Source organism: Uloborus diversus, chromosome 2 (assembly GCF_026930045.1).
Source record: "Uloborus diversus isolate 005 chromosome 2, Udiv.v.3.1, whole genome shotgun sequence".
In the NCBI taxonomy this organism is placed as follows: domain Eukaryota; kingdom Metazoa; phylum Arthropoda; class Arachnida; order Araneae; family Uloboridae; genus Uloborus; species Uloborus diversus.
The window spans coordinates 198022384-198050310 of NC_072732.1; the positions used below are offsets into that span (position 1 = coordinate 198022384).

At 33.0% G+C, this 27927-nt stretch overlaps 2 protein-coding genes across 2 annotated transcripts in view; one reads left to right on the forward strand and one right to left on the reverse strand.

Annotated features, from left to right (window-relative positions):
* LOC129216752 (dual oxidase 2-like) overlaps window positions 1–513 on the forward strand; it is a 76639-nt gene extending 76126 nt beyond the window's left edge. Inside the window, exon 30 of the mRNA XM_054850969.1 lies at window positions 358–513. Coding sequence (XP_054706944.1) covers window positions 358–480 — 123 coding nt within the window. The 3' untranslated portion in view covers window positions 481–513. The remainder of the gene's footprint in view (window positions 1–357) is intronic.
* A 1256-nt stretch (window positions 514–1769) lies between these two features.
* LOC129216235 (alpha/beta hydrolase domain-containing protein 17B-like) lies at window positions 1770–27729 on the reverse strand. The gene is made up of 2 exons (XM_054850434.1): window positions 26924–27729; window positions 1770–7396 (listed from the first exon to the last, which is right to left on the reverse strand). The coding sequence occupies exons 1-2, from the start codon at window positions 27568–27570 to the stop codon at window positions 7180–7182; spliced, it is 864 nt and encodes a 287-aa protein (XP_054706409.1). The 5' UTR covers window positions 27571–27729; the 3' UTR covers window positions 1770–7179.
* Window positions 27730–27927: the final 198 nt, after the last annotated feature.

The following is a 27927-nucleotide window of genomic DNA, read 5'->3' on the forward strand; positions in this document are numbered from 1 at the left end:
CCAAATGTAAGGTTACATTTAATGCGATAAAATGCGATTTGTAAGTTCTGAATTTCTAACAATTGATCCTTAATTAATTTTTTGCTTTTTCTATTTTGTTTTTTATCTTCTTTTTTACCTTTAAAAGGAGTTGGCAACCCAAAAACTCCGAGCTGCTGACAAAAAAGAGATAAATGCTCAGTACAAATACAAGGAATAAAGTTAATTGCTATTTTACATGTTTTCGAACAATTCCTATCTCTAGTCATGAAAAACCTCACATTATATGCTATTAAAACTTAAATCTTAGTAGTGTTTAAATGAAAATTACAACTACTTACAAAGGTGAGAATAAAAATGAAGCTTATAATATTACAGGTGAGTAAAATAGCTGTGTTCAGTTGTGGACCTCCTCTGATGACTAGAAGTGTACAACTTTCTTGTGATGAACTTAACAAGCATGAAGGAGCCATTTTTGTACATCATTATGAAAACTTTTGAAGAGAAGATTTAAAATAAATTTTAATAAAATGTATTTAAACAAGTGTGTTGATATATTTTTTTTAAGTACACACTCATAACCATATTCAATACAAAAAACAAATTACCAATAAATTATTTAAAAGTCAATTTATCTCTAAAAATCTGAATGAGATGTAACTAATGATGTGCTTACAAAAATACATTGATTTCATTTATTAACCGTAAATTGTCATGTGGTTTGTCATGTCATATGCTCAATCCATTTGTACAGGTGTGATGTAACATTTTTGTACTCTATTCAAGGAATTTTGAATTTTGGGTTTTAATTTTTGTACATTTCAATATAAGGAACCATTTTGTATCATACATAATAAATGTCAAAATTTGATCGAGTAAAGCTCTGAAGTCGCCAACAATGAAACTCGCGCCATAGCATGGGTGACAGGATAATTTCATTGTTGAAGCTCCTAAAATTCAACGGTTTATTTTTTGGCCCTGTTTGAAAAACAGAGAAATGCTTTGTTTTAACAAGACAGAAGTGGATTCAGTAACCTAACTGTTTGATTGGCAAGGTTGTGTCATTTTAGGGGAATAAAGAAATAGAAAAGGTGGTCAACAATTTACGAATCTGCAGGAGTTTGGGGTTAATTCAGAACATCTTATTATATTGTCAAAATTTATAGCAAAGTTACGTTAATGCAATCCTGGTGAGTTTAAAAAATTCTTGCTGACCATACCATTCCAAAAATTATATTAAAATAGAAAACTTCCGCAGAACATGTCAAAACCATTAAAAAACCATGATAACTTCATTAAAAATAACGTTAAAACTTCTATTTAAATGCAAGGCAATTTTTCAACTAAATTAAACATTAAAACCTCCATTATTGCAAAGTGACACTGTTACCCATCATAATTACTTTACAAATCATTTCTCCCATACAAGTGAGAAATCCTTCAATTATGCAGATAATACTACTTTAAAGTGATGCAGTGGATAAAGAATTATATTTGTTTAAAGTTATAAAGTAGAAACAAACTAAAAGGATTTCATAGAAATTTTTAATTCATGTCATAAAAAAAAAATTTATTCCAAAATTGTACATAGGTCGTCAAACTTGCATAGATGCTGTGTTTCAGCTTAAACATACAGATTTTATTTATTTTTTAGCTATCTAAAAAATAAATTAAAAATAAATATCTTAACATAAATGATGTTTGTTTTACTTTAAGCTCTAAAAGAAAAAAAAATATTTAAATGATTTGAAACATTTCCGTAAATTTGAATGAAACACGTTAAAGCAAAGTTTATGCTATAAATAACTTTAATAAATACAAAATTAAAAACAATTCATACGTTACACAGTTGAAGACCTTTTACTGGATGAACATGTTGTCTCTTAACTCCTTGCCAGTACAGCTGAATTCCAATCAAGTTTAAAATACGTGGCAAGGGGTTGAATACAGAACAATTGCACTTATATCTAAAACCAATTTCATTGGTAGGACAATATAAGTCTATGCAGAAGGTAAGCTGGGAAAGAAGAATAGGGAAGCCTTACATCACACCACCACAAAATATAGAAAAGAAAAAACACCTAGCGAAATTGAGAAAAGAGAAAGTTAAAACATTTAAGTTTAGATACCTCACTTAACTTGTTTAACATCTTCATCCCCTATGCTCTTCAATTATGGGGGGGGGGGGGGGGAGATAAAGCAAAAGTCAAGAAACTTCCAGTTATGAAAGATTTTGTAGATTGGTGACTAGTTGGCTTTTATCTTGGTGACAAACGGGAAAATCTTCCAGCAAACAAAGTGGTTGGTGATGAAGGGAAAGTAAAGTGTGATACCATTTTAGGTTATTTTTTCAGGGCAATCAGGAGTTTAAATCATAAATTATTGAAAAAAAAATCAAATACTGCAAAAGACAAAGTATTCAACTTCAATATTAGTAAAAATGACCTTAGCATAAACAGAATTGCTGAACAATAATGAAGCTAAGTACTATGATTACCATACAGGCAATAACTCAGATACTTTTGCAAGAGTCTCTTTTTGTGAATTTCATGGAAAACTAATTGGACATTGAATTTTGTGAAATTTAGTTTTAAGAAAAAAATGTACTAAGATTACATTTTTTTTTAAATGTCATAAATGTATTTAATCAAAATGCATTAATAAAATAGAATTATTTTACTTATGTCACTTTATTCTGTTTTTAAATATAAAAATTTTGTGTCAGCTTGTGAAGAAATATTTAGAGTTTGAAATTTTGTGATTCGTCTGTTAACATTGTCCTTCTAAATAAACCTACCTTTAACCTCATTTCATGTTGCCATGTATTGAAATATTGCCATCCGAATTCGGCAACTTAGGCAAAAACCTTCATCAACGAAAGTTTCCCACAAAACTTTTACTACATTTCCCCCCTAATAAATAGGGTTTAATAACATTTCAGCCTGTTTGATACATTGTACTTATTTTACTTTTTTTTTAACTCTTTGATAAAAGAAGAGTTTTGCTAATCAAACCCAATGTATCAAAACTTAAATAAGTAGTAAAAATTGCACATCACACGTTTTTGGATTACAAAATTTTTCTTTCTTTTTATTTATTTATTTTTTTGGAAATAGAGCTATCTGGCTATTTTTATCAAACTACATAACACATAGGAGTGAAAGTTATAAAAATTATCAAGACAAGTTTTTCGAATAGAAAGACTGTTTGTCCTAAATTTATTTTCCAAGAACTGTAAAAATACTTTTAGCAAAAAATGAAAATTTACAAGCCACCCCCCCCCCCCCTTTCAAAAAAAAAAAAAAACTATTTTGGAAGCTTAAATTTTTGCAATCATGACAAGCTTGTGAAAATAATTGGTATAAAAGAATTGAATACTTTAATAATATTTTCATATTTGGAATATTTTTTGTAGAGAAGAAGAAATTTTTTTAATTACAAACACTGTATTATTATGACAATATTTTAAGAAAGAGAGTAAGATAATTTGTTCTAATTTTAAGAATTTTGTTTTCATCATTAATAATAAGTTGCAGTTTTCTTTTAATTATGATCATGAAATACAAATTAAACAAAGCAAAATTATCTCAACATTTTAAATTTAACTCATTTATTAATTATTATTCATTACTTTTTATCTTGTTCCGTCTTCATTTGTTTTGATTTTTTGAAAAAAGACTGAAATTCGTCAAAAGACTTCCTGCAACCACACTAAAGAAGATATTCCACAAAACTGACAAACATGTGTTTACAACTTTCATTGAAATTGATGCCATTACCTTATGGCTGTCATCAGCTTGTAGCCAGCAGCACAAAGCTTAATATTTTTATGAAAGATTTTTCTATTTTTTGTTTTTAGGTTCACAATAAAAATAGAACATTGAAATCTAAAACCAAAGTTTTTTTTTTTTTATTGATGCAGCAAAGGTGTATACTGCACATGATGAATTTCTAAGTATAAGTGGCCAATCAAATCAATTAGCTACTTAAGTACACTTTTAATAGACAGAAGAAAAAAGGAAATATTTTTGATAATATGTGTCCTAAAATATTTCATAAAAACCAACAATGTGTTACGTTTTTAAATAAAAATTTTAATTCTTCTCATGGACTATTGATTTTTGAAACAATGAATTGGAATTCTAAAAAAGGAAACATTATACAACCATTCTATTCTTTAAATTACAAAAGATGGGGGGGGGGTGATAATATAAGACAAAGCTTTTAACTTATGCAGCATAAATAATCCTGCTGATGGAATTTTATTGATTACAAAATTATTAAAGATAAAATCTTCGACATATGCTTTCTAGATATTTTTCAGTAAGTTGGCAAAAAGTAGTTACGTTTTTAAGTATTTCTTTTCTCAAATTTTCATTTTCTACCCTATAAGAAATAACTTTTTGATTTCCAATTATAAATAAGCAAACTGATAAAAATATTGTTTTTTGATAAATTAAGAAGCTAAGATACAAATAGTTGTTTTTATTTTCCCCACAAATATACCAATGAAATGTTCTTGGATCTTTTTTGGACATTTGTAAATATATCAAACTTTGTTTTTAATTTTGTGCGACAAAAGTTTAAATATCTACATAAACTACAAGTAAGAAAGCATAAAAAGAACTCTGGAAAGAACAAATAACAATTGAAAAAAAAAAAAGAGTTTGATGAAAATGTCAATTTCAGATAAGACTCAACAAAACAACTTAACAAAAAAAAATCATTTTTGATATGTTCCATGCAAAAAAGAAAAATATACAAGAGAAAGTTATTTCTTCTAATGCTTGATTAGAAGAAATTAAAAATGATTTTCAAAATTTTTGATTATGCACAAATATTAATACAATACAATGGTAACTAACAGAACTAATGCTTCATACATGTAACAAATGCAAATGAACTCAACATTCACTGTATAACATCAAAATATTTAGACCAAGTCAAAGTCATTCGTAAAAAAAAATTCAACATAGTATTCTGAATAGTAATAAATATAATTACAGAAACATAAAATACATTACACAAGGAGAATATAAAGAAAGTAAAAGCATATTTAATAACTGTAATCTGAAATGTCGTCCATAACAAAAATTCTTACTTAAAAAATGAGGACGTAACTGCTTTCGTAATTTTGGAAGCTTTTACATGTTTATTTTGTTAACAATATAAAAATAACATTTAGAAGTAAAATTATATAAATCTACCAATTCTTAAACAAATAATTTACCTAACAACTGATCCGACATAATTCGAATTTAAATAAAGTTCTGATTTCATAAAAGACACCGGAAAAGACTTTGAATATATGAATAATGTAACAACTTCCAATTAATGAAATACATAGACTAATTTTATGAATACTGTCATGAACAAAGTTGTGTTTAAAAGTGGAAATAAATCTAAAGAAAAAACAAACACTTGTTTCAAAAAGAAACTATCATTGATGGACTACTTCTTCATGCATAACCAGATTTTTCACTTATTTCATTATTTATTTTAATGCTTGGAGATTGATCAATAACAATCTCTGTAAGGATTGGTCTGCATGGCTTGAGACCACTGTCTTAAATTTGGTTTATAAGAAATCTAAAGCCCCCCCCCCCCCCCTCCTTAGATTTTCAAGCAAATTTAGGAATCTGAAAACTTGTTCTAAAGAGATTGTTAGGTACTACTTGCTTTACATAGCCCCTGGTATCAAAACACCAACATTATCGCTATGTCAGAACTAGTGGACTGTCAAATTTGTTTTTATGGTTGTTCTTTGTTTTGCTACTTTCAACTATTTTTCTACATAATTAAGCAGTTTATTGTGGGGCCGTGAAAATCAAGCAGCACCAATTTTAATAAATTCATAGTTAAAGATAGTAGTTACAAGTATTGAATTGGTAATTCAAGCCTAGTTTATATTTAAAAAAAAACATTAATGAATTAGCAAATCATTTAAACCAAATTATTGAAAAGAAAAATATAGGTTAAAGAGATAAAAATAAAATTGCAGTCATCATGGGGGAAAAAAATTAAATCTGAATTCAACTTGCATTTTTAAGAATATATTATTCAAACGAATACCTTCAACCTAATATATTTTTTTTATTTTAATTTCTCTCTCTCTCTCCCTCACCATGGAAATCTAAAGTTCAATATTCAATCAATTATGGAAGATAACCATTACAAAGGAAAATTGCAAAATGTCTCACACACATGTGTTTAGGGGAACTTTCGGCAACTTTTACTTTCAAACCTGGCAAAAACAGGAAAAGAAAAATCTATTTTATGCCGCCATGTTACCTCTTTATGCTTTGATTTTACGTTTTCGGGAAACTTTTATTGTTTTTTAAAGTCTTGATGAAATTTATTTGGTAGATTGTTTTGTATTTTAATCCAGATTTTAATGTTTAATTTAGTTTTTGGAATATTTTAATAAAACTTTCAGCCATTTTTAATCATTTGTTTTGTTTAAAAATGCATTAAAAAGACAAATATATGTACCGTTTTGTCAAACAAATAATTTTTAACCTAACTTTGATAAAACATGGCAGCAATAGATAGGATGAAAAGTAAGACTAAAATTTTACTTTACACAAAACTTCATTTTAACCCTTGAAACATGTATGCAGTGCATTTTGCAATTTGTGTCACTGCAGTTCTCTCAACTTTTTTCCAGACTAAGATTAATGTTTACTTCTCAGAAGCTAAATTACAAAAACAAAAAAAAAACTCAATATATTATAAAGTAAGTTCTCAGCTAGTAACTTTTCAGTTCAAATCCCCTTTATTTCTATCAATATATGAAAGATTTATGCAAATACTATAAAATAGTATTACATGTGCTTGTGATGAAATGCACTATAAAAGTGGAATACAAAAAATCACAGTCCATTTCAGATTTTTTTTAATGGAACACACACTTAAAGGAAGTCGGAACTGGAGTTTCAAACGTTAATATCTCAACTAATGCAGAACTTACTGCCACCATCAATCAAAAATCTGCCTACTTTAAAGTTAATAATCTTAATTTCAACTCTCAGAAAAAGAGCATCTTAAAAATAATTTACTATTAATGACTCATGGTGCATATTTATTTATATATAAATTATCTAGAACAAATTTTAATATAAAATCCATTTTTAGCACTTGGCAATATCATACTGCAAATGCAAACTTTTCACCTTTCAGTACAGTCCACTCTTTTGGAAGTTAATTTACTAGTTCCATAGATACGAAATGTTTCAGCCGCTCCAGATATTGCCCATACAATTCCACATCGTTATGGCCAGCACCTTCAACCCACAGTGGTTCGACCGCTCTTGGACAGCTTTCGAAAATGGCCAAACCATGTGAAAAATCAATCACTTCGTCGTCAGTACCATGGATGACAAGAACAGGAGAAGTTACTTTAGGTACTTTATCAATGCTATAAAAAAGGAAATCAATGAGCTATGTAAATATATACACATCATATACACTATACAAGTTATGGTTGTTCATGTTAATGGATTAAATTTCTGCACGGAAAGCAAGACGAGGGGTTTTTTTTTTTTAAGCTATTCAAATCGAAGGCTAACCTGGAAATTAGGAAAAACTACTAACTTAGTAGGGTTGTGGGCACTTGGAACAGTTTACTGGAAGAGGTGGTAATGAGCAAGGGGGTGGATAGCTTTAAGAGGGAGATTGATCTTCATTGGGGACTAATAAATTGACTAGAATCAGCCTAGCTGGGCCAAGAGCCCGTTGCTGGTCCTCACAATTGCATTAGTATTTTGCAAACAAATGTATGGTATTTTGCCAGGTCAGCAAAAACTAATAAATTAGCTGGATTTTAAAAGTATATAGAAGCTCAATATAATTTTGTACAAATCCAATTGAGACTTAAATCAAAACAGACAATTGAGAATTAATTAGGTTTTTTTAATAATTTTAATTTGATAATTTAAACACTTTGAAGAAACCAGAGGCGTAGCTAGACCCGACTTTCGGGGGGGGGGGTTACTTCTTTTATTTTTTATATGTATATATATATATATATAATATGTGTGTGTGTGTGAACTTTTACATACTTTGGAATGGGGTGCCCCAAGTTCGATACTTGTGTCAAACAAAACAAAATCAAAGAATTTTTTTTTAATTTATTTTTTGTAATGTTTTGGAAAATTTAACTTTTTTTTTCCTTTTTCTCCATTTAATTTAAAGTGAAATTTTCTAGCAACAGGTCTAGTCAAAACCAGTCTATCCAAATCAGGGGGAAAATCAAATATTTGATGAGCGTGTTCTGTTCATTTCAGTGTGACTGCTTAATTTAGAGGCTAACACACATCTACAAAAGCTGGCATCCCTGAAAGCTAATAGATGGATCCATTTCCGCCTGTGAACTGGATGTTTGACTTTCAATCTCATCGGTGGTCAGACTATTTTTACTAACTTGGTTCGCACTAAAAGCATGAAATAAAATAAAAAAAGACTTCTTGATTATAACCTGCAAGAAATGAAATGACTTTTCATATTGTTATATTTATATGTTGCTTTTTATATGTATTTACATTTATGCTAGTTCTAAAGCAGTTAATAAAATTTGAATTAAAAAAGAGGGAAGAAATATAGGCGGTAGAAAGTTATTTGCACAAAGCAGCATACTATCTGTTCTCCTTTCAAGTTTTTATTTTTAATTTTATTACCTGCTTTAGAATTTATATAAATATCTATTTGAGAGAGCAACAGCAATTTTCGAGTGTTATAAACAGAAGTCTTGTTTATTTTCTACTTTTTAATGCGAACCAAGCTAACAGAAATAGTACAGAACAGTCTAGATTAATTTGGTTTTCAAACATTTTATTTCTGTAATGCTATGCAGTTTTTCTTTTAAATTAAAATAAAATTTCCTTCAGAAGGGTTCGATAGAATTAATGCTGCTTCAGCAGACTGTACTTCGTTTTCTTCAGAGGACGTTAACTTTCTCTTTTTAGAGCAACCATTTTCGTCATTTACATTTTTTTGGGGGGGGGGGGGGGGTTAAAAGCTTGTTATCGGTTTTGCTCTCTTCATTATACAACAACGTTCACTTAGAATATACTATTCTAAATAGTTCAGACTAAACGTTTTTAAAAGAATACGCAGTAATTACTGGCTGACATTTTCGACAAATCGATGTGATTGCGGTGGATTTTCTGGTTAGCAAAGGCCGTTTTGACTATCACAGCACAACGCCAACAAAACCTTATGTCTCGAATTCCGGCTATGCTATCATTTTCGGATTCGAAGCCCAATGATCTTCAAAGCAGCAAGCAAAAGCATTTTCTTCAACTCGAAACAGAAAGGGCTGAGGGGGAAAAAAAGGAGAAATGCGTTCCACGAATAGGTTTTTTAGGAAAATTAACGAAAGGACAGTCGTTTCGAGCACTTTCTTGGAAGAAGAGTAAAGGGGTGAAATTCACAGGTTGAGTATTAGTTGCATTATGGATGAGTATTTCAAGTTCATGGTTAAAGGTCATTCAAGTTAAAAGCCATTTTGCTCTGTTATCTGGTTTAGTACTGTTCTGTGATCGCTCTCTTTCTTAAAATTATGATTCCTTAAAGAAAACCAAGATGATAGGAGGGAAGTTTAAGATTTTTTCAAGTAAAGAAAAAAGGAAAATCCTAGAATATTGGCCAGGTTAGATTTGCAGCAATTGCTAACCTCAAGAGGATAAATAATTAATCAAAAAACAAGAAAAAGAAAAAATCAGGCACCAAAAAGCAATAAAAGACGTTTTCTTCAAAAAGATATGCTCAAAGTTTCTTTAAACTGGCAATAAAGCACATAATAATGTAATAATAGAACAAAGACCTAACAAAACTAATACAGAGGAATTTTGATCAAGAGTCCATGTTCTCTATAGTATCGATTTCAAATTTTCACCATCATATTCCAAATTTCTATAAAGTTTCTTAAAGCCCCCGTATCTTAAAACCTCTTTATCTCGATTTTTTTCCTTCCTGTGAAATTCGAAACATACAGATTCAACTGTATGTAATATTCCCACTGCGCCGCTCATAAAATTAAACATACTTAACAATTTTCAGAATCTATGACAAAAAAAGGCTACATATTCGTAGATTTAACAAATCAATCTCATTTCTAAAGAGAAGTGTGAAATTTCACTCAATTATCAATAAAAATGTTGCAGCACAGTGAGGAGTGAGGCGTCTTTGCGCTTGAGGGTCACTCATTGAGCTGATTTTCAATGGCACTGGAGGGGGGGGGGGAGCGAAGTAAATTTTTGACCACTGTTATTCAGAAAAAAAAATTTTGATTTTTTTTTCTTTTCTTTTTCTTTTCTCTTCTCTTTTTTTTCTCTTCTCTTTTCTTTCTCTTCTCTTTTCTTTCTTTCTCTCTCTCTCTCCTTTTTTTTGGGACAAACATTTCGGGGGGGGGGGGGGGGGTTGTCCCCAAACCCCCCCCCCCTTAGCTACGCCCCTGGAAGCAACTTGAAAAGGGTTGGACTTTGAATACAATGAATAATTGTAATTAGGTTGTTTTCAAACAATATTTAATACTTCACATGGAGTAACACTTAAGAAACTCAAGGACTGCAAAATTTGATTTCCAAATGTTTTCCCTTTTTTTTTTCTTAGCTGCATATTCTACACTAGCAAAAATACCTGGCATTGCCTGGGTCAGTTATAATTATGAGAAACAATCGTTATTTTTACTCGTTTTCTGTTTTAACTGAAAGAACTTAAAAGTAGATACCTACCAATGCTTATTCACTTCAAATTATACACAGTCCAGTCACATTAATGTGACCACCACGTACTTTCCACGTCAGAGTTAAATAACCAATCACAGAAGGCAGGTGGCAGCACAGTGCAGTTGAGCGTATATAAAGGGTGTGTGAGGGCTTCAGAAAACATTTCAATCGTTGGCGTAATGCAGAAACTAAGCGATTTATCCGACGTCCAAAAGGGCATGATCATTGGCTTTCGGGCCAAGGGTGGAAGCATTTCCGAAACGGCTGACTTTGTGAACTGTTCGCGTGCCGCCGTGGTAAAAGTGTACCATTCATGGCAAAATGGGACTGTCCAAAATCAGCGACGCGGCAAATATGGTGCACCACGGGCCATAGAAGAGAGGCGAACGACGGTTGCGGAGATGGGTTCGGGCAGATAGACGGGCTACCGTTGAGCAACCCAGGGTCTGTCCAGGATTTTTCACAGGGTCCGTTTTTTGTGAAAAATGAATTAATTTTGTGAAAAATGAATTAATTTTGTGAAAAATCAAATAACTTCGCAAAAAAAAAATTTGTTAAAACGAAATTTTAGAATTTAGAGATGGCACGAACTGCATCAATTAAACTTAAAGTTGAGTGTTTTCCTCTTCTATGTCGAGAAAATCATTCTGGAGTGTTTTTCCGATATTTGGCCCGGGGGGGGGGGGTATCGCCCTCTCAAGTATCAATATTTATCTACCCTTCTACATTGTGTTAAATTATACTAGAAATATTTCTGTACAGCATTTAAAATAATTGTAACAAAAAAATAAATAACATAAAATTCAGAACAGGGGGGTTCAGCATTTAACTTTTTGACCCAAGACACTCTTAAAAAGCACAGAATTGTGTTTAAAACTTATAAATTCCGTGATTTTAAGATAAATAAAATGATATTTTAATTGTTTACCTCTTAGCAAAGCGTAATAATCATCAAAAATTCGAAAAATCGGATTCCCATAGCGGATGCAAAGAGATCGCAATTCTCAAAGTGAAGGCATCAAAAGTATAAAAACGGCTTGAAAAAAAATATTTTTGATAAAATTATTTTAAAATTGCATTTTAGAGTCCTATGATAAACATTTCCTTAATATCTGTGGACACAGTTGACGCAAAAAATAATAATAAATAAATAAGTAAATAAAATAAACCATCTATTCAGCATTTTAATTTTTGACTCATTAACAGAAAATGGAATTTTGCTTTAAAAACTTGAAATGAGAGTTCTAACAGAAATAAAGAGACTTTTCATTTATTTGCATCCTAATAAAGCGAAGTTAGCTTGAAAAAGAACAAAATATGATTCTCATATCAGATGTTAAAAGATTCCATTTTTCAAAATGTAGACAGCTAAAGGAAAAAAAAACGGTAATTAAAAGAGTTTATTTTAAGTTAATCATCCTTGTTAGCATCGAAAAATCAAAACCCATATAATTTTCTACCAAAATAACAATTAAACATCGCACCGCACCACACCCATAAAAACGCAAATATTGACAAGCTGGTAAAATGATGAGAATATTTTCGAGTCAAGTCATTATAAAGGTTCAATGCCAGACACTAAGTGGTGATAATTTTGAAGTTGGTAACCCTATCTGAAGTGATCATATTTTCCCCCCACTCTTACTATCCCTTTGCAGTTTTAAGTTCATTTCGCAGATATATATTATTATTGTTTATTAAATCATGAGTGGGGAGAAAAGTGCTTACCAATGCCTTTTCAGAAAAGTTTACAACAACACCGCTGCTAATTAGCTGTGATAAAACAAACAACCATTATATTTGAATAAAATATGACAACATATATAAAGTACAAATTGAGAATGAAAAAAGGTTAAAAAACCAGCAAACAGCTGTTTCGGCACTCTAAAATACAAGTGCCATCATCAGTGCATTAAAAACGAAGACAGGTTCACCCGACTAAAACACAGTCGAAGCGAACAATGGAATGAGAGACGAGTTGTAAAAGATAGGAGAGCAGTACCGGAAACAATGACGTCAAGGTTACGTCAGAACTCCAGAGGACAGTTGCACTCAGGAGAAAACAATAGGAAAACTTAGGACAAAAAATAAGTCAAATAACAGACTTCCAAACATTAGGAAAAGGGGGAGTGTTAGACAAATCATTGACGATTAAATTAGCATTTTTCCATATGTAATATGACTCCCAAAAATCTAAATCATGAATGGACGAACACTCGTGAATAACTTTGGGGGAAGAAAAAATAAAATTATGACCGCAGGACCAACAATGTTGAGCAATAGAGGAGCGTTTGAGATCCTGTTTTTTGACGTAATTTTCGTGTTCTTTTATCCGGAATTTGAGGGATCGTCGAGTCTGCCCAATGTAGGCCAATTTGCACTGGCAGGAAACACTGTAAATGCCCCATCTGTCAAGGTTCTGAACAGGGTGTTTAAGCTGTGAAAATTTTAATTTATTAACAGGAGAAAAAGTGACGGAAAAATGAAACTTTAAGATTTTGGCAATTTGTAGACTGATTTTAGGAAAAAAGGGTAAGACAACGGAACTCGAATAGTTCACAGGAGCAAGTGTTTGATTTTTGTTAGTTGAGCTACATAGCTTCTTATAAATGGTATCAATAATATCTAATGTGAATCCCCAATCCACCGCAATACTTCGTAGGTAATTCAGTTCTGATGAAAGTAAATTGGAATTTGAACAAATGGCTAAAGCACGGTAAATAAAAGATCTAAAAGCAGCCAATTTTTGTTTAGGAGGATGAACGGATAACTTGTGGGGGGGAAGAGAAACAGCAAAGGGTTTATGGAAAACAGTAGTTGTAAATGTATTGTCATGACGAGTGATGGACACATCCAAGAAACGAAAGATGATTACCAGATTCCAATTCAACCGTAAATTGAATATCTGGGTTAATAGTATTTAGAATGGATAAAATCAAGGTCACTGACAGACGAGTCCAAAAGCACAAAAATGTCGTCAACATACCTGACGTAAAAATCAAATTGTATAATTTTAAATAATTTAAGTTCGAAATAGTGCATGTACAAATCACTTAGAATTGGACTCAAAGGGTTGTCCATAGCAAGACCTTCAGTCATCACTTGCTCCTGTGAACTATTTGAGTTCCGTTGTCTTACCCTTTTTTCCTAAAATCAGTCTACAAATTGCCAAAATCTTAAAAAAGCTTCATTTTTCCGTCACTTTTTCTCCTGTTGATAAATTAAAATTTTCAAAGCTTAAACACCCTGTTCAGAACCTTGACAGATGGGGCATTTACAGTGTTTCCTGCCAGTGCAAATTGGCCTACATTGGGCAGACTCGACGATCCCTCAAATTCCGGATAAAAGAACACGAAAATTACGTCAAAAAACAGGATCTCAAACGCTCCTCTATTGCTCAACATTGTTGGTCCTGCGGTCATAATTTTATTTTTTCTTCCCCCAAAGTTATTCACGAGTGTTCGTCCATTCATGATTTAGATTTTTGGGAGTCATATTACATATGGAAAAATGCTAATTTAATCGTCAATGATTTGTCTAGCACTCCCTCTTTTCCTAATGTTTGGAAGTCTGTTATTTGATTTATTTTTTGTCCTAAGTTTTCCTATTGTTTTCTCCTGAGTGCAACTGTCCTCTGGAGTTCTGACGTAACCTTGACGTCATTGTTTCCGGTACTGCTCTCATATCTTTTACAACTCGTCTCTCATTCCATTGTTCGCCTCGACTGTGTTTTAGTCGGGTGAACCTGTCTTCGTTTTTAATGCACTGATGATGGCACTTGTATTTTAGAGTGCCGAAACAGCTGTTTGCTGGTTTTTTAACCTTTTTTCATTCTCAATTTGTACTTTATATACGTTGTCATATTTTATTCACTATGCAGTACAAAGTTTTCGACTACTTTTTATGTAACCATTATATTTATTTGGCAGTAGCAATTATTTATCCTTTGCAGGAGCATCGTAACAGTGCCTTTTTTTTCTTCCAAAATTAGCCGATTATGTAAAAGCTGATCCCTCTAATTTGACTTTAAAAAAAATTCCAAAAATTATCGGTTTATACACAGAAATATGCATTATTTTGCTTTCAGATTTGCTCTTTCAATAAACAATTTGTGAAAGATCTGATCTTGTTTATCAGAATTTTGTGAAGGGTCCGTTTTGTTTGATCGGGATTTTGTGAAAGGTCCGTTTTGTTTGACCGGGATTTTGTGAAAGGTCCGTTTTGGTCGATCGGATTTTTGTGAAGGGTCCATTAAGGGACCCAAATATCCTCTGGCAAGACCCCTGGCAACTGACCACCAAAATGAACCAAGGGGCTACCAAAAGTGTCTCCCAAACTACTATTCAGCGAACATTGCTGCATCTGGGCCTCCGAAGCAGACGCCTGGTTCGTGCACCTATGCTGACTGCTGTTCATCGACGACGAAGGCTAGAATTTGCACGCCAGTACAGCAGCTGGACGTTCACAGAGTGGCGACAGGTAGCGTTTTCAGATGAATCGCGTTTTCTGCTCCATCGGACAGATGGACGTTGGTGTATAAGGCGTGAAACCTCTGAAAGGAACCACCCTGCAACCATTGCCGGAACGGTCCAAGCTGGAGCATTATGGTCTGGGGAATGTTTTCCTGGCATTCTCTGCGTTCACTGATCATTGTGGAAGGCACGATGGATCAATACAAGTACGCATCTGTCCTTGCGGACCATGTCTACCCCTACATGCGCATTGTTTTTCCTCAGGATGATGGCATCTTCCAGCAGGACAATGCAAGGTGCAGTACAGCTGCCAGTGTACGTGCATGGTTCGAAGAGCACCAGGATGAGTTTACCGTCCTCCCCTGGCCAGCAAACTCACCTGACTTAAACCCAATCGAGCATCTGTGGGACCATCTCGATCGAGTTGTTCGCGCCATGGATCCTCAACCGCGTAATCTAGCGCAGCTGGCCACGGCATTAGAGTCGGTGTGGCTCAACATCCCAGAGAACACCTTCAGGGACCTAAGTGACTCTCTTCCTGCACGTCTCGCAGCAGTCCGCTCTGTGAAAGGTGGTTATTCTGGCTTTTGACAGATGGTCACATTAATGTGACTGGACTGTGTATATTAAGTTATGTATACTTTATATAACTTAAGATTTGCACATATTGTTTGTCTTCAAAGCATTGTGTCTGTTCTAGAATTCTTCAAATTTCACTTATAAAAACATCAGGATTTAAAGTCCTGCACACAAAGAACAAATCGACTGATTCGACAGGTGGATTAGTCAAGTACTTTAGCCTACGTTTAAGAAAATAATTTACCTTCAACCTGTAACAAAACTCATCACTATAAAAAAAGTTGAAATTTTCTTTTCTGGGCTCTTTTTCTGGTTTCAACTTTTAAAACTTGATAGTCAAGCACAGTGCTCCTCCTTTCTGTGAAAACTAGATCTTTCTGGAAACATTGCAGCTTTTAACCAAAAGATGAATTGAAGACCACTGAAGTTGCAAAATTAGTTGATCATAAAAACTAGAACAGGCTGTAAAACCTAAAATGTTTGGGACCCCCCAAAAATATTTAATATGCTATCTTAAATGCATCAAGAGAGCAAACACGCAAACTTTTTTAAAAAACAGAGCCTGGGTGTAAAACAATGTTTTTTGGCTAATTTTACATGACATGAATGAGCAATTATACTATTTTTTCCGAATCTACAGATTGTTATACAGTAGGGTAGGGAGATGTAAGAATTTTTACATCATGATACATTGCGAATGTTATCTTGCAATGTTATGATTTATCACAATTGACAGAACAACGTCTGTCGGGTCCTCTAGTATTTTTATATTTTTGTAAAATCAGAGTTTATAAGTTTCCAACGAAATTCTGAGCTCTTTAACAGTATGTTGGTTCAAAAAGTTAAATGCTGGACCCCTGCCTGAATTTCTTGGTTACAATTATTTTAAATACTATACATATATAACATTTCCAGTATAATTTAACATAATGTAGAATGGTAAATAAATATTGATACTTGAAGGGTGTCCATCTCTCAGAGAGCGATGCCTCCCCCCCCCCCCTTGAATACTCGAAAAACACTCAAGAATGATATTCCCAACTGAAAAGAGGGAAAACACTCAACTTTAAGTGTCAATAATGCAGTTTGGGCCATCTCAAAATTCTAAAATTTAGTTTCTATATATATATACTTTTTTTTTTTTTTTTTTGCAAAATTATTTGATTTTTCACAAAAAACGGACCCTTTGAAAAATCCTGGACAGACCCCTGGTTTACTTCATTGCACAAATCGAGATTTGTGTCAAATAAAGGATGAATGACCTGAGGCAGATGGGCGAAAGAGTTTTCTGGAAACAATGAGGTTACTTTTAATTTTCACATCTTTTCTACAGCAAATTGAAGGGATTAGTAAAAGTCTTGGGAATAAGAGGATACTGAAATGCTCACTCTTATCTTGCGGTAGCTAAAAAAGATCATCTTTGCTCGTCATTACACCATTTGATGTGTATACCTTCCCGATGTTAAAAATGTACTTAAATTCCAATCTTATTTAAATTTAAGTTCGTATGATAGTACATTCTTGAATTACATTGAAACTGTATGAAAAACATGTCAAAAGGAGCGAATGCTAATTTGCTTGTACGTTGAACGAATAACTATTTTTTAGGAATTTGGTCACAGGGGTCTGTCCAGGATTTTTCACAAGGTTCATTTTTTGTGAAAAATCAAATAATTTTGTGAAAAATGAATTAATTTTGTGAAAAATCAAAAAACTTCGCAAAAAAAAAAAAAAAAAAAAAAAAAATTGTCAAAACAAAATTTTAGAATTTAGAGATGGCACAAACGGCATCAATTAAACTTAAAGTTGAGTGTTTTCCTCTTCTACGTTGAGAAAATCATTCTGGATTTTTTTTCTGATATTTGGAGGGAGGGCATCGCTGTTTCAAGTATCAATATTTATCTACCATTCTACATTATGTTAAATTATACTAGATATATTTCTGTACAGTACTTAAAATAATTGTAACAAAAACATGAATAAATAAAATAAAATTCAGAATAGGGTTCAGCATTCAACTTTTTGACTCAAGACACTCTTAAAAAGCACAGAATTTCGTTTAAAACTTATAAATTCCATGATTTTAACAAAAATAAAAAGATATTTCAATTGTTTACCTCTTAAAAAAGCGTAATAATCATCAAAATTTCGTAAAATCGGATTCCCATAGCGGATGCAAAGAGATCGCAATTCTCAAAGTGAAGGCATCAAAAGTATAAAAACGGCTTGTAAAAGAAATGTTTTTGATAAAATTATTTTAAAATTGCATTTTAGAGTCCTATGATAAACATATCATTAATATCTGTGGGCACAGTTGACCCAAAAAATAAAATAAAATAAACTATCTATTCAGCATTTTAATTTTTGACTCATAACAGAAAATGGAATTTTGCTTTAAAAACTTGAAATGAGAGTTCTAACAGAAATAAAGAGACTTTTCATTTATTTGAATCCTAATGAAGCGAAGTTAGCTTGAAAAAAGAACAAAATATGATTCTCATATCGGATGTTAAAAGATTGCATTTTTCAAAATGTAGACATCTAAAGAAAAAAAAAACGGCAATTAAGAGAGTTTATTTAAAGTTAATCATCCTTGTTAGCATCGAAAAATCAAAACCCATATAATTTTCTCCCAAAATAACAATTAAACATCGCACCGCACCCTAAAAACGCAAATATTGACAAGCTGGCAAAATGATGAGAATATTTTCTAAACAAGTCATTATAAAGGTTCAACGCCAGCCGCTAAGTGGTGATAATTTTGAAGTTGGTAACCCTATCTGAAGCAATCATATTTTTTCCTCATCCTTACTATTTCTTTGTAGTTCTAAGTTCATTTCGCAGATATATATTATTATTGTTTATTAAATCATGAGCGGAGAAGAGAAAAGTGCTTACCAATGCCTTTTCAGAAAAGTTTACAACACCGCCGCTAATTAGCTGTGATAAAACAAACAACCATTATATTTATTTGGCTGTAGCAATTATTTATCACTTGCAGGAGCATCGCAAGAGTGCCGATTTTTTTTTTTTTTTTTTTTCAAAATTAGCCGATTTTGTATAAGCTGATTCCTCTAATTTGACTTAAAAAAAGGTTCCAAAAATTATCGGTTTATACACAGAAATATGCGTTATTTTGCTTCCAGATTTTTTTTTCAATAAACAATTTGTGACAGATCCGATCTTGTTTATCAGAATTTTGTGAAGGGTCCGTTTTGTTTGACCGGGATTTTGTGAAAGGTCCGTTTTGTTTGATCGGGATTTTGTGAAAGGTCCGTTTTGGTTGATCGGATTTTTGTGAAGGGTCCGTTAACGGACCCAAATATCCTCTGGCCAGACCCCTGGGTCATATCGCGCTTTCAGATATATATCGTTCTTTTTCTTTGTTGATTTTACATGGAATGACGCACCTGTTTTTCAACTACATAATTTGTTTTTATTTGGTATGCCTCAAAAATGAAACAAATATTTTTTAGTTAATAAAAGTTCAGTCTTTTTAATGATAGGAAGAAAAACCAAATAAGGAGAACACTTTTGAGACTTTTTTTAAATTAAGACAAAATTGACGATTTTTTTTTTTGTCTCAATTTTCAATTAGAAAATAGTTTCAGCAAACATTTGAACTATCAAGATGCCACTTGCACACATTTCGGACATAACAACAGGCTACAAACGAGGAAAAAATAAATATTTTCAGTAGGTCACAGTGACCTGCTTCTACCAACATTTTGAAACAATTTATCCTATTAAAATAGCAACGATCATAGACCGGTGTCTGTACATTGGTACGAACCTACCTACCTCAAAAACCTGGCCTATCATTTCAAAGTTCTATACAGAGCACAGGGTATGAAATCAATGCGTTTAATAAGAAAAAAGCATCAAAATACAAGAAAAAGACATAATTACATGATTTTTTAAAATCTAGAGGGGATCATTTGACTCCCCCCCCCCCCCCCGAGTGGCCATATAAGGGGCCCGTCAAAAACCTTCCCATGTAGAAATTTTTCATTTTCCTTGCATTTACAACAGCATAAATTCAAGGTCCATATAAATGTATGTCCAAAAAGGACACTTACACGACCTCTTCCGGGAAAAATCCCCTCCAAAACAAGAAGCTGGATCCCACCCTGACGGGAAGCAGTGGCAGCGATTCGAGGGGGGGGGAGTGCTTTTAATGGTTAATTTATTTTATTATCCAATTTAGGAAACAAAACTAACTAGTATGTTGTGGTCATCACGAAACTTTCTTTTACAGTCAAACCTTGATATCTCGAACCTCCTTATCTCGAAACCCTTGATATCTCAAAAAAAAAAAATCCCCAGCATTTTCTATAAAAGCCCCTATGTATTTTCCATAGTTATTTTGAAATTTATTTTTCGAAACCCTTGATATGTTGAAATTTTTGCACAGAAGCAGGTTTCAATTGTTGTTTTTCTTTGGCAATTTTTGTAGTAAAACCAGTCCCCCAGGGACAATTGCGTAACGTTTCTCATCACTTTTTTTGGAAATTTTGTAAAAGGGGATTGAGGCAAGATAAGATAATAGGGGAGTGTTGGTACGAGGGGTGGGTGCTGTGTTTTCCCCAGAGTTTAGAATGTTTGTGCATTTCTCTCGAACATGTTGTCCACTTTGAGGAAAGGAAGTCGATTTTTCGTCTGCCAGTTTTCAAGCGAAAACAGAAAATGAGTCCTCATTTTCATCATTCTGCTTTTTTAACTCCTACAAAATGACTGCTGAAAACTTTTTAAATGTGGGGTTACTGGTTGAAGATAAAATTAGAATTTTAAAATTTTTAGGTGAAAAACAAAGTTGAAATTATTGCTTATTTCAAAATCTCATTGTGTGCACTTTCGACAATTTTAAAATTTCAAATCTAGTAAAATATTGAAGACTACTTTATTGATCGTAAATCGAAGGGGTCCTATAGTACATATATAAATGCATATAGCGTATGTGTGTAGTTGTGAGAGTTACTAGTGTAATTTTTTTAAAACCTTGATAACTCGAAAACTTGATATCCCAAAATTTTTCCCTGTTCGGAGAGATTCAAGGTATTGAGGTTGTAATGTATATATCTTTCTTATAATTCTGATCCCTCCCCATGCTTGATGAGGAAGCAATATTCAAAACAAAAACAAAATTACACATGCAAAAACTTGACGACCATCCCAATGTCTGAATTATCGCAAAATCAAAGCAAAGAGCGAAATTGAAAGTTATTTTTAAAGCTTTGAATGAAATAATTACAAATATTTTATTTGTTAACAAACATAAGATGGCAACAGCTAAAAATTTTAAATCATTGAGATAATATTCCTGATCATTTCCATTTAATTAAAATCACGAGAAATACGCAGACGACAGTCTATTACGATTTATCTTTCTTATTGTTGCATTAATAAAGCTATTTTTATTCGCAAAAAAAAGAAGAATATCAGCACCTTTTGGAGCGATTGGCGCCAAAAATAAACCAACGCTTGTTTACATATAGATTCACATTTATTCCAAATTTCATCCAGAACGTAGCATTACTTCTTAAGATATGGCACTCACAATGGAAAAAAAGAATGTTCGATTGCGCCACCCCTTTTTAGCTGTCGACACCAAAATAGAATCAGCACTTATACCTTCTAAGGGCTACTTGTCAATAAATTTTTGTTTGATTCCATTCATTATTTCTTGAGATACAGCAATCACAATTGACGACAAAAAAAACGTTCTATAGCTCAACCCCTGTTTGAGCTATTGCAGGGGTCTGTCCAGGATTTTTCACAGGGTCCGTTTTTTGTGAAAAATCAAATAATTTTGTGAAAAATGAATTAATTTTGTGAAAAATCAAAAATTTTCGCAAAAAAATTTTTTTTTTGTTAAAACAAAATTTTGGAACTTAGAGATGGCACAAACTGTATCAATTAAACTTAAAGTTGAGTGTTTTCCTCTTCTATTTCGAGAAAATCATTCTGGAGTGTTTTTCTGATATTTGGTGTGCGTGGAGGGGGGCATTGCTCTCTCAAGTATCAATATTTATCTACCATTTTTTTGTTACAATTACTTTAAATACTGTACAGAAATATATTATACTAGAAATATTTCTGTACAATATTTAAAATAATTGTAACAAAAAAATAAATAAAATAAAATTTAGAATAGGGGGTTCAGCATTTAACTTTTTGACCCAAGACACTCTTAAAAAGCACAGAATTTCGTTTGAAACTTATAAATTCCGTGATTTTAACAAAAATAAAAAGGTGTTTTAATTGTTTACCTCTTAACAAAGTGTAAATATCATCAAAAATTCGAAAAATCATATTCCCATAGCGGATGCAAAGAGATCGCAATTCTCAAAGTGAAAACATCAAAAGTATAAAAACGGCTTGTAAAAGAAATAGTTTTGATAAAATTATTTTAAAATTGCATTTTAGAGTCCTATGATAAACATATCATTAATATCTGTGGACACAGTTGACCCAAAAAATAAAATAAAATAAACCATCTATGTAGCATTTTAATTTTTGACTCATAACAGAAAATGGAATTTTGCTTTAAAAACTTGAAATGATAGTTCTAACAGAAATAAAGACACTTTTCATTTATTTGAATCCTAATAAAGCGAAATTAGCTTGAAAAAAGAACAAAATATGATTCTCATATCGGATGTTAAAAGATTGCATTTTTCAAAATGTAGACATCTAAAGAAAAAAAAAAACGCTAATTAAAAGAGTTAATTTAAAGTAATCATCCTTGTTAGTATCGAAAAATCAAAACCCATATAATTTTCTCCCAAAATAACAATTAAACATCGCACCACACCGCTCCGTAAAAACGATGACCATCTGGTAAAATGAGAATATTTTCTAATCAAGTCATTATAAAGGTTCAATGCCAGATGCTAAGTGGTGATAATTTTAAAGTTGGTAACCCTATCTGAAGCGATCATATTTTTCCCCCACCCTTACTATCACTTTGTAGTTCTAAGTTCATTTCGAAAATATATATTATTATTGTTTATTAAATCATGAGTGGAGAAAAGTGCTTACCAATGCCTTTTCAGAAAAGTTTACAGCAACACCGCTGCTAGTTAGGTGTGATAAAACAAACAACCATTATATTTATTTGGCAGTAGCAATTTTTTATGGCTTGCAGGAACATCGCTTGCAGGAACATCGCAAGAGTGCCAATTTTTTTTTTTTTTTTTCAAAATTAGCCGATTTTGTATAAGCTGATCCCTCTAATTTGACTTTTAAAAAAATCCAAAAATTATCGGTTTATATCCAGAAATATGCGTTATTTTGCTTTTAGATTTGTTCTTTCAATAAACAATTTGTGAAAGATCCGATCTTGTTTATCAGAATTTTGTGAAGGGTCCGTTTTGTTTGATCGGGATTTTGTGAAAGGTCCGTTTTGTTTGATCGGGATTTTGTGAAAGGTCCGTTTTGGTTGATCGGATTTTTGTGAAGGGTCCGTTAACGGACCCAAATATCCTCTGGCCAGACCCCTGTATTGACACCAAAATTGAATCAGCACCTGTACCTGTTAGGGGTAATGTATGGACCAAATTTAGTTTGATTCTGCCAGTTACTTCCCTTGCAATAGCAGGCACGCATAACTCAAAAAACATCCCATTGCTCCACCCAGGGTTGCTATTTTGTCCACTTTTTTGTTAAAAGTCCGGGACGCAGGAAGAAAATGGACGAAATGAAAAATCAACTGATTATCCACACATAAATTTATTGTTATGGTGTAATAAAACTAGTATATAATTCAAAAACATTATGTATCATGAATTAATCGTTTAATTAAAATAGAATGATTATTAACTTTAGAATTTAATAAATAAAAAAAAATAATAATTACACATAGGTGCAACTAATTTTAGGTCATAAATTACTTAAAAGTAATGAAATTTAACAATGTAAATAAGTTATTAGTCATTATTACACTATTATATACAACAGTAGAAATTAAATTTAATAGAAAAGTCGAAAGAAATGCTTGGAGACATACAAATATTTATAGACTAAAAGCATTTTACTGTTATATTTTTCGAGTTTTTATTGATGTCGCCCCATAGTAAAATATTTATGTATTCTGCATTTTTTTATGGATATGTTAATGTTTTGAGATTCCAACCTTTAAAAACTTTTTATTTCTATTTAACTTTAAAAATGCATTTATAATGCAGGGCAATAAACCTCCACATCACAGTTAAACATCTTAAAATCCACAGCTGATGTGTTTGTTTCTATAAATGCTATTACATGCATTATAACTTATTAACACTCATTTGATTTAAATACACATTTCAGGGGTCTGGTCAGAAGAAATTCGGGTCTGTTAACAGACCCTTCACAAAAATCTGACCAATATGCACCTTTCACACAATCTGGATCAACCAAAACGGACCCTTCACAAAATTCTGATAAACAAAAACGGATCTTTCACAAATTGTTTATTGATAATGAGCGAATCAAAATAGTGCAGCATATTTCCATGTAAAAACGATAATATTTGGAACCTTTTTTAAAGTTAAATTAGAGGAATCAACTTAAACAAAATCGGCTAATTTTGCAAAAAAAAAAAAACGGCACTCTTGTGAGGGAATAACATAAATAACTACTACGGCCAAATAAATATAATGCTTGTTGTTGGTTCCTTTGAAAGAAATTAACAGTGGAAAGTCAGTTTGGTTTATAATTTTGCTTGTTTTTTTATGTGGCGGTGTTGTTGTAAACTTCTCTGAAAAAGTGTCAACCTTCTGAATAGGTACCTGAACTCGAGAGTTGAGAGTTCTCTCGCGATTTCCGGTTGTGTTGGTGAGCTTTTTGCACCCTGATGTAGAGGCTCCATTGTAGCCTTGAAATCGCTATATGCTGTATTTTCTCCAAAATTTGTGATTTATTTAAGTTGTTTTTTCACTTTAATCAACATAATTATTTGTTTTACTTTTGTATATCTGTTTTCGAAACATTATTGAGCACCAGCAGTAACTTTTAGTTTATGCATTAATTCATTGTTTAGATATAGTAAACCCATTGTTTTAATCTTTAAACAAGGCATACTTGTGAAATGAAATTATTACCAGGTGTGACTCCTCAAAATACTTAGGGGCCAAGGGCGCCCATATAGGGGGCAAGTGAAGGCTCAAGCCCCTTAGAAATGAGAACTTCCTTACTTTTAGTGTTTTTTTCTTTGCAAAAATGTACAAAAACTTCTTTTCCGGCTATTACTGAATAAGTTATTTAAAATGTCAAATTATCTCTAATCTGTACTGAAATCAGTTTCAATAGGAAAAATATTCTGGTAAGCCATGGGGAAAATTTTTGAGATCCTCAGCCCCTTAAAATGTTGCATAGGGTGCCCTTGTTTAGGGTAAATGATGTGAGTCTATATTCATGTCTAAATGTTTCTTACTGTACATGTAATTCATCAAACTTTTAGGAAAAACATGAGAAAAGTTGTTAGATTTATATCAATTACCTCCGATCTGCTCTCAAAACCAGCCCTAACAAAATTACGTACTTTTTTTCTTTTTTTGCTGCTGTTAAAAGACCTATGGCTTTTAATTCTTTTTTTTTCTTTTGTCCCCCCCTCCCCCTACTTATAAGCCCCAATTGGAGCCTCTGAAGGGGAAGAGGCTGTTGTATGTATATCTGGGGCAAATTTTGCATAAAATGGATTTACAATTTACTTTTGTTCGTAATTTAAACTCAATACACCACAAAATAAAGAGGTTTTTTTTAAATTGTCATAGTGACGTAGATCATTGCTTGTTTTTTTTTGGGGGGGGGGAGGGAGCACTAGTGCTAGGAACGCTACTGCTCATAACACAAAAATTTGTGTCTGCAATTTTTGCTTCTATCGTGTGCTTCAAACTTGGTTCTTTTTTCAAGTGCTTTGTGGTAAACTTTGTTCACTCTGTGTAAAGAGCTACGAAAAATGGCATTTCTTGCATGCTTTCGGAAGAATGAAAGTCAATGTTCGCTAACAGTGATTGTTCTTAAAGTTTTCTATAACTAACTCTACACACCTTTGTTGTTGAGCCAGATTTGTTCGGATAATTTTATAAAAGAAATATATACTTGGGACAAACCTAAACTGGCAGCGTCACCATGCTGCAATTCTTCTCTTGGTGCCAGGTCAGGTTTACCCGAACTAAAGATTAAAATGGCAGTGATCATGGACCGGTGTCTGTAGAACTGTGCTTGGATTTGTAGTAGGTGTGGTACCAATTTATCGATTTAGAGAAAAATTCTAAACTGGTTTCATGACGTAAGACGCACACCATTTTTTGGCATGCATTGCTCAACCCCACTGCATAAATCCTCGAAATAGAGGATTAGGCTGGATATGAATGCTTAAAGGGACTTCTTTCTGGATCTGCACTGGAATGACCCAAAGTAAGGGAGAGTCAAACTTTAAACAAACTATCAATTGGAGTTTATCACTACAGTGGATGCCGGTTAGTTGAATCTGTCGATAATTGAATCAACTGCTTTAATAAATCAAATCGTCAGAAATAGCATAAATTCTAGCTTTATTGAACTTGTTGCTTTATTTAATCAACCGCTTGATGAAATCAAAACTGTTTAGAAAAAAGTGATTTTTTAATAAGCCGCTGCCACTATACTCTTTTTACATGATGCCCCCCCCCCCCATTTCAAAATAATTGAAGAGCCTGAACTGAGGCTCGAAAAATGTCTCCTCAAAAAATACACCACACAAAATCAGTCATTGTTTGGGAGATTCAGGACTGAGCAATTGTCCTCTCCTCGCTTTGAAAACTCCATTCTTTAGAATAATGTCACCTCAAAGCAACAGTAAGATTGTCATTCCTGGGATCCAATGTGTTGTTGCTTTGAGGTGGTGATATGTCGGTGGGCATGGTTTTTGTTGTTTTCAGATATCATATACAGAGGCGTGCACAGAAATTTTGGGTCCCGTCACAAATGACTTTCCTGGGCCCCCCTCCATATTGTTTACCCCTATATTTTATGCCTAGTTTTTAAAATATTGCCCCCCCCCCTCTCCCGTGCACACTGCTGTATACAGAGTACATTTTGACCCAAGCTCTCCCCCCCCCCCAAAGAAGTTCTAATGAAGGGCCAGCACAAAATTATCAAGAGGGATCAAAATAAAATGAGCACAGCATGAATCATAAATACCTAGGAAAGGCATCAAAAAACCAAGTCCTTTTAGTATTAGGAAAAGCCACACGCATCCCCGACATGAGAGGCGAGTGAAGTATAACGGCTCCAACTTCATATCTAGAAGCCAAATCTACTGTAGGCACGGTACCGATACTCTGTCCATAGAGGATAATATTTTCGGGACTGATCCCGTATCGAGTTCGTAGGGCATGCCACGCCGCGTCCACATCCGCGTAAAGATTTTTCTCAGACGGCTTCCCCGTACTTATTCCGTACCCGGAATAATCGTAGCTAAATATATTGCAATTAATTCTAGATCCGAGTCCGAGGTAAAAACTGCTCATCGGTCCCAAATCCACGGCATTCCCGTGGCTGAAGAGGATGGTGAATCGGGCGTTGGGGGAACATCTGACGAACATGCAGGCAATTCTGTTTCCCCGAGGAGTTCTTGTGAAGAATACTTCGATTCCGTCGAGTTCCCGCTGCGAATACTGCCATTCAGCACGTTCTGTCAAATTTAGGGTGAATTTGGTTCCAGTCTCGTCCGCGATGAAAGAGTACGTTGGCTCGGGTGGCAGAAATGCAAGCTTTGCGGCTATCCTCGATGGGAATGGGGGACAACAAAACAAACAACATAGTTCACTAAACGACAGACCGTTCATCTCCTACGGAAATAAATAAATCGAAATAAATGAGTGGTGGAAGCGAATGTCTACATCCACATCACGGCACAAATCAAAATAAAAATCACTAACTACACACAAAGAAACTCGGACGCTACCCACTGCACTACTTCAAGATGTGAAGTCGTCCATTTACTCCCCCACACAACCGCGGTTCTCCCATGACGTCATTCCAAAATGTACAGCTGATGCTCCGACGCGTTTCCAAATCGCATTTCGAAATGATTGATTTTTAACATATGTTGCTACCTTCATCGGAAATATGTTTTAAAAACAAAGAGTAAACTCCTGGAGTCACTTTCTAAATCACCATCATCAGAAAAAGAAAGCAATAAG